We start from the raw sequence: 13,156 nt of genomic DNA on the forward strand, positions 1-13,156 counted from the left end.
TTGATTTCTCTTTTGTTTATTACCTAAACCTTTAAAGCGGGTATATACGATCTTGTCAAATATTTATCGATTAATATAAAATGTGTAAAAAACTTATTATACATATATTTCAATATAAACTAAAATAAAAGTTAAGAAGAACATGTGTCGAAAAATGCTAAATAAGCCAGATATTTAATTCTGAAATCGAAAAAGGCTGTACAGCCGAATTCACCAGCATGTATATCATGCATGTACGATGTGAATCTAAATTTAGTTTAACGGTTCATTTGAAATTCCCGCAGCGATATCGATTCATACGACACATGAACACTTACTAAAAAGACGAATGCATCGGTTATTGTAGGAAAATAATTACGAATTACCTTCGTCACAATCGGCTCGGGGCGCTAATTTGTATTTGCTGTATTTTATAAAATTCGTCTTAAATGTATCATTTTTCTTGCATATTGTGTGTTATAATAACATATTTGTATAAATATTTTACAATTCAGCACATATAAAAATCGTATATACCCGCTTTAACATTCATTGATAATATTACTGATTCCATTTTACTTTATAGTAGTTTGATTTGAACCAGTCAGAGAGTTTCCAGTTATTCAATTGTGTCAAAAGATTCATTTTTAGTGCTACCAAATTATTATTTGTTGACGTGTTATATTATAAAAAGAATCGTTCCAAACAAGGGTGTTAGCGACCCTTTACTATTCATTATTTCTATACATGTAAGTATTTACTGTACAAGCAGTTGTGGCTTTGTACTTATTAATACAAGAGTATTTTCCAGCTATTCACTTCAATCAGTTTGTGTATAATCATGTGTAGTTAATGTGAATAAAAAAAATATGAATTGTAATGCCAATGTAGTTAGACTGTTTGTTTTTTGAATATGCGTTCAGTGCTCGTTTTAATTTTGTTAATAGCGTGTTGTTTTTTTCTGTTAAAAGAAGGTATTACATCACGATATTGTAACATCGTATGTACAAGTACAAGTACTTAATTGATGGTATAAGTTACATTGTGCAAATATATCAAACATCGACTTAACCAAGGTCAGTCTCGTTTAATTTTTAAATTATATGCGTCACCGCTTGCTAGAAATCCCTGAGGAGCTACTTTGTAGCGATACCGACTCCACGGCATGATGAAGGTGGTAAAGTGCCGATCCTCCTCACGGATAGGCACGGAATGGTAACCGTTCCATACATCTGTCACAGTTTTCTTCGTGTTTTGTGGGAATTTGTCGGCAAGATGAAATGGGCTTGGCACGTGGTGTGTTTGACGGACGGAAGAACGGTTGAGAGGTTGCAGGTCTACCGTTCTTCTGGGGAGGCCGTCGACTTTCTTGTGACCACCATCCTTGAACACCAAGCTGTGGGTGTGTTAGGACTTACTCGTTCAAGAACACCAATGCGGACATCTCTCTCAAGGTCAGCATGCACCTTTTCTTGCCAATGGATCGGTACTTACGCTGGTTTATGAACTGCTACAGGTTTCGAATCGGGGTCAATGTGAAGTTGAAGTGGGTCACAACACATAAGCGTCAATGGCTGATGCTCACAAACATTGAATACAGTTGATCCATAGTAGTCAAGCAACCACTTTTTCAAACAGTCAACATTTTCGTCTGTGGCTTCTATCCCAGGTGGAAGCTCTGTTGGCAGCGGTGGGGGCTTGTTTTGCCGTCTTGGGCAGGAGCATAATGCATCATCTGGGACGTGAGTGGAAGCCGCGATCTCAGAAGAATTAACATTAAAGATAGGGAATTCTGATTTGATCGTTCCCAGTGAAGCGAGAGCTTCTCTGCAAAGAAGAGCCTTATTCATTGTTTCTGAAACATAGCAAAGTAACTTAGTGGATTTTGGGGGTGACATTACATTAGTGGTTTTAACGTTAATAGCAATAGCTCCAATCACACCTAGATCTTCTTTGATGGCTCCACGCATGGTTATTATGTCCCCCACTATAGTAGTGGGGGACATATTGTTTTTGCCCTGTCTGTTGGTCTGTTGGTCTGTCTTTTGGTCTGTTTGCGCCAACTTTAACATTTTGCAATTACTTTTGTTATATTGAAGATAGCAACTTCATATTTGGCATGCATGTGTATCTCTTGAAGCTGCACATTTTGAGTGGTGAAAGTTCAAGGTCAAGGTCATCCTATAAGGTCAGAGGTCAAATATATGTGGCCAAAATCGCTCATTTTATGAATACTTTTGCAATATTTAAGATAGCAACTTGATATTTGGAATGCATGTGTATCTCATGGAGCTGCACATTTTGAGTGGTGAAAGGTCAAGGTCAAGGTCATCCTTCAAGGTAAGAGGTCAAATATATGTGGCCCAAATCGCTTATTTTATAAATACTTTTGCAATATTGAAGATAGCAATTTGATATTTGGCATGCATGTGCATCTCATGGAGCTGCACATTTTGAGTGGTGAAAGGTCAAGGTCAAGGTCATCCTTCAAGGTCAGAGGTCAAATATATGTGGCCAAAATCGCTCATTTTATGAATACTTTTGCAATATTTAAGATAGCAACTTGATATTTGGAATGCTTGTGTATCTCATGGAGCTGCACATTTTGAATGGTGAAAGGTCAAGGTCAAGGTCATCCTTCAAGGTTAGAGGTCAAATATATGTGGCCCAAATCGCTTATTTTATAAATACTTTTGCAATATTGAAGATAGAAATTTGATATTTGGCATGCATGTGCATCTCATGGAGCTGCACATTTTGAGTGGTGAAAGGTCAAGGTCAAGGTCATCCTTCAAGGTCAGAGGTCAAATATATGTGGCCCAAATCACTTATTTTATGAATACTTTTGCAATATTGATGATAGCAACTTGATATTTGGCATGCATGTGTATCTCATGGAGCTGCACATTTTGAGTGGTGAAAGGTCAAGGTCAAGGTCATCCTTAACAATGTCAAGGTCATCCTTCAAGGTCAAACATCATATAGGGGGACATTGTGTTTCACAAACACATCTTGGTTTGACTGGAAGAAGATCTTGCATTCTTAACTCTGTTTGAGTTTGAATTTTCATGTGGTCTATTGTTTTGATACTTATTGTTCCTATTCTTTGGACAGTTCCTTGAGGATGAGTCACGGTGACCCCAAGTACTTCAATTGACACACTTGCTGCAACATGATGTGAAGTGTCCTTTAACCACACATTTTACACATGTGAATGTCCACGCCTCACAGTGTTTAGTTCTTGTCTTGCGGTCATTCCTCTGGCCGTGTGATGGGCCACCACATGCCCAACATCTCTTAGCAGGTTGTATATTTGACACCAACTGTTGTGAAGTACCTACTGCACCTAGAGAATCACCACTTTGTCACTTTGCTTTGCTCCTTTTGTGCAATGAATGAAACAGTCTCGTCCAAGGTCCTATCAGTCTTGGAGTCCCCGAGGAGATCAGACAGAATTTCCGGGTCAGCAATGCCCCTGATCAAATTGTCGTTTATAATCTCTTCACTGTAATCGAAGACATGCCCACACCCTGGCTCTTTACAGTTGGCCTTGTATTGACATAAGGCCGCCTGACCACTTAACGAAGCGAGATATGTTCGAATTCCAGTTGCAGGGGACTGTACCATGCGGTTCATCTTCAGTCTATGTACGAGCGTGCTCTCTTCTTTAACAGCTAGTCTTTTTATAGCATTGAGAAGATCGTTCTCTGGCATTTTCGAAACTTCAACCTGAATATCTCTCATTAAGTCTGTTCTTAGGTCACTATCACAACAATAAAACAAGGCTGTCGGTATCATGGTGTTGGTGATCGCCATGCCCACTTTGTTCATGCTCCATTGCCTTTGGAAAGCAGATCACTGATGTGGGTCACATCCTGTACCAATTTTCGGCGATTCTAACTTTAGCTTGGTGGGTGGTACCATACTTAGGGCCGGTTGGGCATTCTTCTCATGGATCTTGAGGGCGGCAGTTAAAGCAGCAGCAAATCCTGCCTCAAGCAAGGTCCTGCGATTCCCATTCGCAACTGTCAACTGGGCATGTCAGTTTCACCATTGTCAAATGTTAGTAGGATGATAACTGTTAGTAGAATGATTACAAAAATATTTTTGTGGACATAAATAAAGTCTTTATCTTCCTCTTTATGGATTTATTAATCGTCTAAAGGATGTCCACAAAGATCTGGAAGTAGACAAGACATACATATTAATACTTAGTTATTCAGCAGCACTGCTTGCTACAAAGCTTTGATAATTGCAAGGATATTATCTATGAATACTCCTATGTAGCATTTGGCCAGCAGGCATTATTGATTGATTTTAAACTCATGAAACATGTAAATTAACAGCAATCTGTAAGAATGTAAATGAGCAGCAATAAACATCATCCAACTGCCATCTCAAATTTAACTGTTACATACTTTATAAATATTTGGAGTGCTTGAAACTTGGTGACATGCTCCCTGTGTTTGTGTATACAACTAAACATGTACTTGAAGATTTGTGCATATACTCTGAAGTAGTTGGTGGGTTATGATAGCAAAATTATGTAGTTTTCAGAAGAAAGTGATTTAAGTCTAGTTTAGGAATTTGGATTATTATCTCTGGTGAGAAAGACAATTAGATTTTTATAATTTGGTACATTGATTTCATAATCAAAAGAATTGTTCAACAAGTGGTAACACTTTGTTTTTATAGAGTAAAGTATTTATTTTAATGAGATGTCTTGTCAGTTTTGTTAAAATTACAAGAAAGAAAGCATGGATGTTTTGTTTACTGTAGGAAACTTGTTTGCCAAGTGTTACAAAACCTTGGGTTTGTATTAGTATACACAAGTGAGTGTATGGGTGGGGCACTCTATGATGTCCCCCTCCACAGGTTAATTTACCGAATAAACATTATATATACATGTATACAAGACATAGAATTATAAAGTATGCAAAACTGACTTTGTGTGTACCAAATAGTAACATGGGAAACTTGAAAACTATCATGCAATTGATCAACTGTGAAGTGGCCTTAGTCACACAATGTTGGCTTTTCATATTCTTCAAATGGGTATAATTATATTTACGATTGAAATAAAATGGTGTAGTAAAGAAACTTATGATCGGCTCAAAATTGCTTATTAAAATGACTATGAAAATAATGTTTATTAATTTGTAAACACTAAATTCTCCATATTAACTTAATGAAAGGCTTTAAGTGATATAATACAGTCCTTTCACCGTTGTCTTCTTCAATACTGTAAAATCATTAAATTTTGTGTTGTATGAAGTTTGTGGATTTCGTTGGTCCGCCAAACCACGAATTCAAGTACCAACAATTATTTATACATTTTTAATAAAAAATCGGTCATTTGCGAATGTCATTTCCGACATGTTCTTTTGTTGTCGGTTGTCCGAGATATTTGTTTTTTGTAATACCAGGTAGTAACTTCACTTCAGTAGGTCACATTATACTTTATCTTGACTAATTAAAATATTTCCGAATAGAAAATGTTGTTGTCATTTTCCACTAATTTTACGTAAATTATGTATGTTAGAACTAAGATGTTTATGATTACTTAATATGATCTACGCTTCCGTTTTTGTCCATTGACCATTTCTTCTACTGCATCGTTAGCGGCCTGTGTTAATAAAGCTGCAGTCGTAGACTGAGCCTTTGAAGGGTCGGGCAATCCTGCTTTAGTAGGAGAAGGTGTCTGTACTGTTCCCGTTTTCAGCCATTTTGAAAGAGACATTGTTTGATTGAGATACGCTAGTTAATGCAATATGTTGTTTCATTGAAAAGTGTTTGGTTAATAATACTTTTATAATTAAGCACGGTATATAAACTGTACATCAACGACTGTCCTCTTTTACGGGACGTCATCAAATTAACAGTTTGTAGATTTATCACATATGTCAATTAGTGCCAATTAAACTTAAAAGAGACATCACGGTTTTCACACGTGTATTTTGGGGACCTTATTACTCAATTGTTACTACTAGGGGACCATTTGCGCTTTGATTTACAAATATTGTTAAAACAACATTGGTGGCAATAAGCAAGTGGGGACCCACAAGTGCGCCGCTTTATCGCTCTCATTGACAATTATCGGCAACACTTTCATGCTTCAGTGCAAATTAACCTCGAGTTTTGCTGTCAACACAGATAAGCAGATTATGCTTTTTTATTACTCTGGTCATATTAATAATTTTTTTATAATTTTGTAATTCTTCACCGAAAATTTGAAATCCACGAAATTAAGTATCAACAAATAAGTTGTTTTTTATTTGAAATCCACGAAATTACGTGCCAACGAATTTTTTTTATTTTTTTTATTAAACCACAAAATTTCATACCGACGAATTTCTATATGTTTACAGTAATTTTCGGATTTTGTTTTATCTTTTGTTTATCCTGCTGAGGTTATCTGTAAGGCTTGGACATCAAACATGAAGCGGTGGATTGTGTATTTACCTACATAAGATTGCCATTCATGTTATCTTGTGTATAATTGTCCCCTAACGGTGAAACCAGAGGAGACTAATGGTTTGCTCTGTCTGTCTGTCTGTCAGTACGTCACACTTTAAAAGCCCTTCATATTTTTTAATGCTCTAAATTTAATACTAGTTAAGGTGTTTTTGGTTATCAACAAGCTGTAATTGAATAATGTATTTCCCCATTTAAAAAATCAGACTCAACGATTTTTGGACAGAGATGTTTTTTTTATTCCCTTCTTTATAAAGTAGATCTACTGGAAAAACGCACTTTCCAATAAGAAAAAACTACAAATTTCCCAATTGCTGTCCCAAAAAAATTCCCTATTGAAGGTTTCAATTTTTTTATATATTTTTTTTTAACAAATATTTTTTTCCCAAATTGGGCTGTTACAGCTACTTTTCCCAATGGTGAAAAAAATCACTGAAACATAATTATATAATGTTAACATTGATGTCTAAGACAAAATAAAGTTTTGTTAAAAAATCCTACGACAATTAGCCAATTGTGATCAGATTTCCTAAATGTTTAATTATACTACCAAAAGTCTGCATATGCCAATGCCTATATCTTCAGGGTTAAAACAAGCTCTACATAGTTACAACAATTAGTATAATTTTTATGACCCCGGTAGGATGGCATATAGCATTTGAACTGTCTGTCCGTACGTTTGTCCGTCAGTCAGTCCGTCCGTCCTTCCGAAAACTTTAACATTGGCCATAACTTTTGCAATATTGAAGATAGCAACGTGATATTTGTCATGCATGTGAAAGGTCAAGGTCATCCTTCAAGGTCAAAGGTCAAATATATGACATTGTGTTTCTAAAAAACACGTCTCTTGTGTTTTTGTAAATAATAATTTTTGTTTTAATTTTGGTGAAAAATAAAAAGCAGGGATTAAGTGGCATTAATAATAGAATGAAATATTCATACGGAATGTGTGAGGTGCACATGTTTTGTGTGTGTCTGTTATTTAAATCAATGACTTGATTTGATGTTATCTTGTTTTTTGTTCCATTAGCTTTATTAAAGCTGTTACTCTGTTGGATTGGACTCCTGCCTATTTACGGAGGATTTCAAAATAAAAATAGACATTAACATGTGCCAGCATAGAATTGGATGAAAATTGCGCCATGGGAGTTTTCATCCCTCATTTGTGACAAATTTAAAGAATGCTGGATTAATATGTGCATTTAATGTGTATTTAATTATTTATCATGGCTTTATCGAGCCATTGATGTACAGTTTATTATACAGGGTTCGCACAGGGCTTGAAAAGTGCTTGAAAAGGAGTCCAAGGCTTGAAAAGCCCTTGAACAAAGGTTGGCCTTGAAAAAGTGCTTGAAAAGTGCTTATTTCATGTAAAAAAAGCCTTAAAAATGTTAATTTATGCTCAAAAATACTTTAATCATCGCTTTAGTTATTTTACTTAAGTCGTTCTTAAGGGAAATATTATGAAAAATTATCATGAATTCCTTCGCGCAAAAAAGTTGAATATGAAATATAAGTTTTGTACACTATTTAGTACGAAACGTTATGTGCAGTACACGTCACAGATTATGTGTACTACGTCAGAGGTTCTCCATAGTGATCAGTTTTTGCGAGTGAAAACGCAGGGATGGGGAAGTGTCGTTTCAAACCAGGGTGGTTAACTGAATAAGAGGAGAGAGCTCAAGAACTGGAAAAGGAAATCAATTCTGTTCAAGACAAAATGTTATAGTAACTGACTGCTGTTCAAATGTAATGAACTAGTCTGTTTGATGTGAGCATAGAAAGAGACAATGTGTTTGTTTGTAATAACTTTTAAAAGTAAATACAGTACATTCAATGCGGAACAAACGTATTTCGCGATCCGCGGCACCAAGGCGAAACGAGTCGATACCGCGTCGGTCGTTGAAGCCGCGTCAGTATGCGGCGGGAAGTCGCATTTCGCCACGAAACTTCGCATCTGTCCGCCGAGGCATGCTGTGATCCGCGACATGATGCCGAGTCGATGCGCATCATGAAATAAAAAATCTTTAAAAAATTTTTAGTTACATGTAGTTAACAAATTTTGAAAGAACAATTATAATAATAATTAAAATCATAATAAATTTATTGTGCGCGGATTGTATTAGCATAGCATAGTTAATGTGTCTGGCCAATTAAGTTTGTTTCCCGCCCGTAGTGTATGTATTTCACACATAAACAATGTCACGTAATTATGTTTTCGCACATACAAGTGGTCAAGGCTCCAGCATATGGTGAAATTAATTGCATGTTGATTTTGCTATTATATTTAAGCTGAGAAAATTAGCAGTTTGAAGCCACATCAGTAATCAAGACGGTGACGACGTATTTGTTGTTTTGTTAATTATCAGCTTATTATAACTATTGTTTGAATATGTGTATGTAAACACGTTATATTTTGTTCATATTATACAGTTAGTATCGCTACTAATTACCCGATAATTCTGTATATTCCAGTTTTAAAGCAAATGCTGGTAAATATTTACGATACACAAACATTCTTGATATTTCCTTAAGAATCAATACATTTTGGCATGTGTTACTATTTATAGAGATGATGAAATAACGTCTAATCGGGGCTTTTTTTTTCAACTGAACACGCGATTCACGCTTAAGGTGATGTTCATGTATTTATACAACACAAAATACACCCAAACTTTCCAAACGACGTTCTACATGTCTGCATAATGTTCGCGCGCTTTTTATGAAACAAAGGATATTTTAGCACTGTTTATTTGACGCTAGAATTTGCCAAAGGTTGCGTTAGCATTAAAATTTGGAAGTGTGTTTCGGATTACAAATTTAATAATGATAAACGAACGAAACATGTATAGTTGCGCGTAATTAATTCTACGCTTCACATACATATATGTACATGTAGGTGGATATCTTTTCACTCGATCCGCCGCGTACGTATGCGGCGGATTTACTCCGCGAAAGTACGCGAGGTTAATACAGACACTGCGTTGTTGCGCGGATCGATGCCGATTGCCACGGCGATACGCCGCGTGAACACACGATTCGGCGGCCGCGAACTAATAATCTGGCCGTGGCGTAGCCACGGATTATGTTTGTGCCGCGTTGGCTGTACTGTACATATATGTTAATCTGGTTTGAAAATGCAGTTTTTAAAGGAAACTAACGTACGGTTCTCGGCCTTGAAAATGAAAATTTGGCCTTGAAAAGTCCTTGAAAAGTCTTGAATTTAGGTTTGAGATTTCTGTTTGAACCATGTTATACTATTGTGTCTTATAACTAATATTGAAGGACTGACAAGAATATGAAAATAATTATGTAATCTTTACTTGAGGATGTTGATTGGGTAGCCACTTGAATTTTACTAAAAAGACTGTTCAGTACCGGAGAAATTCTGTAAAATTTTCTGATGTGCTCATGTTACAGAATAAATCTGACATTAAAAAATAAAAAAATTGGGCATGTGTAGTGGGATTTAGTGTTATTGAACTAAAAGAACACCCTCAGTTGGGTTTTAGGACATAATGTGAAGCATCATTTATCTAGCGCTGGGGCTGAAATAAAGTTAAACTCATAAAAGTATTCTAGCCTATGTGATTATTGAGTGAAATCTATGTGTGTTTCAAACTAATACAAAACAATGCTGCAATGTGTTCCTGTCTGTGTACTTTCAGAGTGAAATCTAGCCGCGTATCGAACCAGTCTGCGAGTGAAGCAGTGGGTCCAGTTGTCGACATGTCAATCAACAATGGCGAGGACGTCATACAGGCCACCAGCGAGAGTTTCTGGGAGGTGGGCAAGTTTGTACGCACTGTGAAACGTGTGGACAATGGCTACAGTTTATGCAGTAGTTTGAAACAGTTGATAAACACTCGTGCAGAGATCGAACGGAGTTACTCAAAACAGTTGACATCATGGTCCAAAAAGTGGAATGAGTTTCTCGATAAAGGTAGGTTTTCACATATTTGTATTTATTTTAGACTGTGATGTCTTTTTCTTTGTTTGTGTTATTTAACTTCAAGAACATCAATTTAAACTCTTTGTACTGGTGTGAACAAAGAGATAAAACACGCAAAAAAGAAATCCTTTAGTTGTCAGAAATCCCTTAAAAACATGGTTGTCTGGCGAAATGCATGATTCAAATGAACTTTTGCTGCATATACAAAGTATCAAGGACAAATATCTTACTAAATACCCTTTTTAGTAAATAATAATCTCCCCCAGAGCATTTCTTCAATAGTATATTGTGTATTCTATGCTGTCTGTGGGCAGGGTAGCTAATCTTATGTTTCAAATCTGATTACTGCAAGTATGGTTTCCATCTCTGTTCCATAACTTGTGTTATGGTTGGTATTTAATCCTTTCCACAACAGGCCTACCCTACCAGCTTGCACCGGCAAAGTGTAATATGGTTAATGATTTAAATTCTATTACAAATGTAAAAAAAACACCAAATAAACCAACAAATATAAAATAAACTTAACCTAAGAAACATGGACAAAGTTCAGTTCCAGTTTGATGATATGACTTTGACTACCACGTCATTATATATGGCAGGCACTGAGTACGGCACGACCCAGGGGGCCTGGCGAGGGGTCCTCGAGGAGGCCAACAAGGTGGCGAACCTGCACACGGACATGGCGGACAAGCTGGTGAACAATGTGATAGTCTCCATCAAGCAGTGGCAGAAGGAGAGCTACCACAAGTCCATGATGCACTTCAAGGAGACCAAGGAGTTTGAGGATGGATTTAGGAAGGTATGTGCCAGTATCTGAACGTGATATGAGCCTTGCTGGAGGACATGGGATTATATGGTGCACGTGCATAGGGTGTCTTGCAAGATTAACCTGTCCTAACTGCTTATCAAGGATGACGCCTGCTTTGATGGTAATTTTGGTTTAAAGGCACTCTGTTTTTTTAGCCAAAATCCAGTTTTGACAAAGGTGTCTTCGCTGATAAGCCTGTGTGGAATGCAAAGGATAATCTGGGCCAATACTTTACTCATATGCATTGAACAACATTTTCCCAGATTTAGACTCCAATAACTGCGTAGTGAATAAAACAAATTGGCACAGATGATTGTTATATCATCACATGTGTGGTGTGTAACTTAAAAGTAAGGGTTGAAACTTCTGTGTCTTAAAAACACATTTATGGTTTGCATTAAAGAAAAATATATAATGATGTGCTTATAGTAGTGACTTTGTTGTTTACTTGGTAGCTTATAAAGGTACTAAAATATCATGTTACAATATTTCATTGATGTGAGCTTATCTTTTTCATATCAGATACGATACTGTTATGCGAAAGTGGACATGCGTTTCAGTCTAGAGTAACATCAGCATAAGTCTTCATCAGAAATGATTATTTTCTGCTTCTGAATGTGTGAGTTGGGTCATAATTGTACTTTGCAGTTGTGGTGATTTGTGTGTTTCTACATTCCAGGTCCAAAAGCCGTGGGAAAAGAAGCTGAACAAAGTATTGACAGCAAAGAAGGACTTCCACAACGCATGTAGAAATGAGAAGAGCACAGCGAACCAAGAGAATAACGCTCGGGCTGACACGGCCATGTCTTCTGATCAGGTAGGACCGTAGAAGATTGATTGCAGGTGTTCATATTTAGGTCATGGCATGATATTTGTTAATTTGTTTTATTCATTGGTCAAAGTTAGTTATTTAATTCCAGTATTTTGAACCATTCGTAATTGCTGTAACACAGCTGTAGGCCATTTGTTTTAGTAACAACTTTTAAACTTGATGTCTGACATAATTGTACAATCACATTAATGGGTAAAAATTCAATGAATGGCAAACATCTACATGTACTTTATTTCATTGTTAAGGCTTCATACCATTAAGCCAGGAACAGAATGTCTGACACATATTTTGATTGTCTGTTTGTACTGGTTTTTCTCAGCTTACACATGCTTGCCATGTTTCTGTCCTTAATAACTATGTGTCTAACATGTGGATGTTTCCTTCCTTATTCAGTACCACTAATAGATTGTTCTTGGTTGATAAAGCATGCATATATCTCAAATGTTTATTTGCTGTTATTATTTAGCTAGAATTCTATGGGTAATTCAATCACAATTTTCACATTTCAGAGAGAATGTTTAGCGTCTTAATGTTAAATGATTTTATATGACAATTAATTGTTGAAATAATAACATCTATCGAGTACTTACTAGTAAAATCATTTAAATAAAAATGTAACATTACATGTTGTATGACTAGACTAAAGGAAGTTTGTGATTTTATCAATTTTTATTTTGAGCCTGTCAAGTATAAGTGGAGCTTTATAAGGTTCTTAGTAATTGCATGAGTCTGTTGGGGGTGCATAACTATATCCATACACGCTTAAAAGGATTCTAAGAGTAACCAGTTATAAGTCTGACAAAACTAGTGATTAGGCCTAAATATAAATTAAGTTTGTTTGCCCTTTACCGACCGACCCACTTTTTACCCCACGACCCATAAAATTTTATTGCGATTTCTGAAAACGTATTTTTTTATTTTCGTTTTTTTTCGCAGATCATTAAAGAGCCGACTGCAATATTTAATTGTGCGGGTATTTATATCCCTGTCCATTATTATCGCCCCTGACCGATCTAGCAGGTCGCTCTGATGGTTGGAATTTCATATGCCCCAGCAAGCGTCTATAACCAGCATCGCGATCGGCGGTGTTCCGTGAAAATGGCGAACGACA

At 36.3% G+C, this 13,156-nt stretch overlaps 1 protein-coding gene across 7 annotated transcripts in view; it reads left to right on the plus strand.

Annotated features, from left to right (window-relative positions):
• The window catches only part of LOC127870624 (protein kinase C and casein kinase substrate in neurons protein 1-like), a 91,884-nt gene that overhangs the window by 38,297 nt on the left and 40,431 nt on the right, over positions 1-13,156 (plus strand). For 6 of the 7 annotated variants that reach the window (XM_052413116.1, XM_052413110.1, XM_052413117.1 and 3 more), the window contains exons 2-4: positions 10,122-10,396; positions 11,005-11,204; positions 11,893-12,030. In XM_052413116.1, coding sequence (XP_052269076.1) covers positions 10,183-10,396; positions 11,005-11,204; positions 11,893-12,030 — 552 coding nt within the window. In that variant the 5' untranslated portion in view covers positions 10,122-10,182. Of the gene's footprint in view, positions 1-4,426; positions 4,584-10,121; positions 10,397-11,004; positions 11,205-11,892; positions 12,031-13,156 lie in introns of those variants that run through there. The other variant, XM_052413114.1, reaches the window with a different exon arrangement.

Source organism: Dreissena polymorpha, chromosome 1 (assembly GCF_020536995.1).
Source record: "Dreissena polymorpha isolate Duluth1 chromosome 1, UMN_Dpol_1.0, whole genome shotgun sequence".
Lineage (NCBI taxonomy): Eukaryota > Metazoa > Mollusca > Bivalvia > Myida > Dreissenidae > Dreissena > Dreissena polymorpha.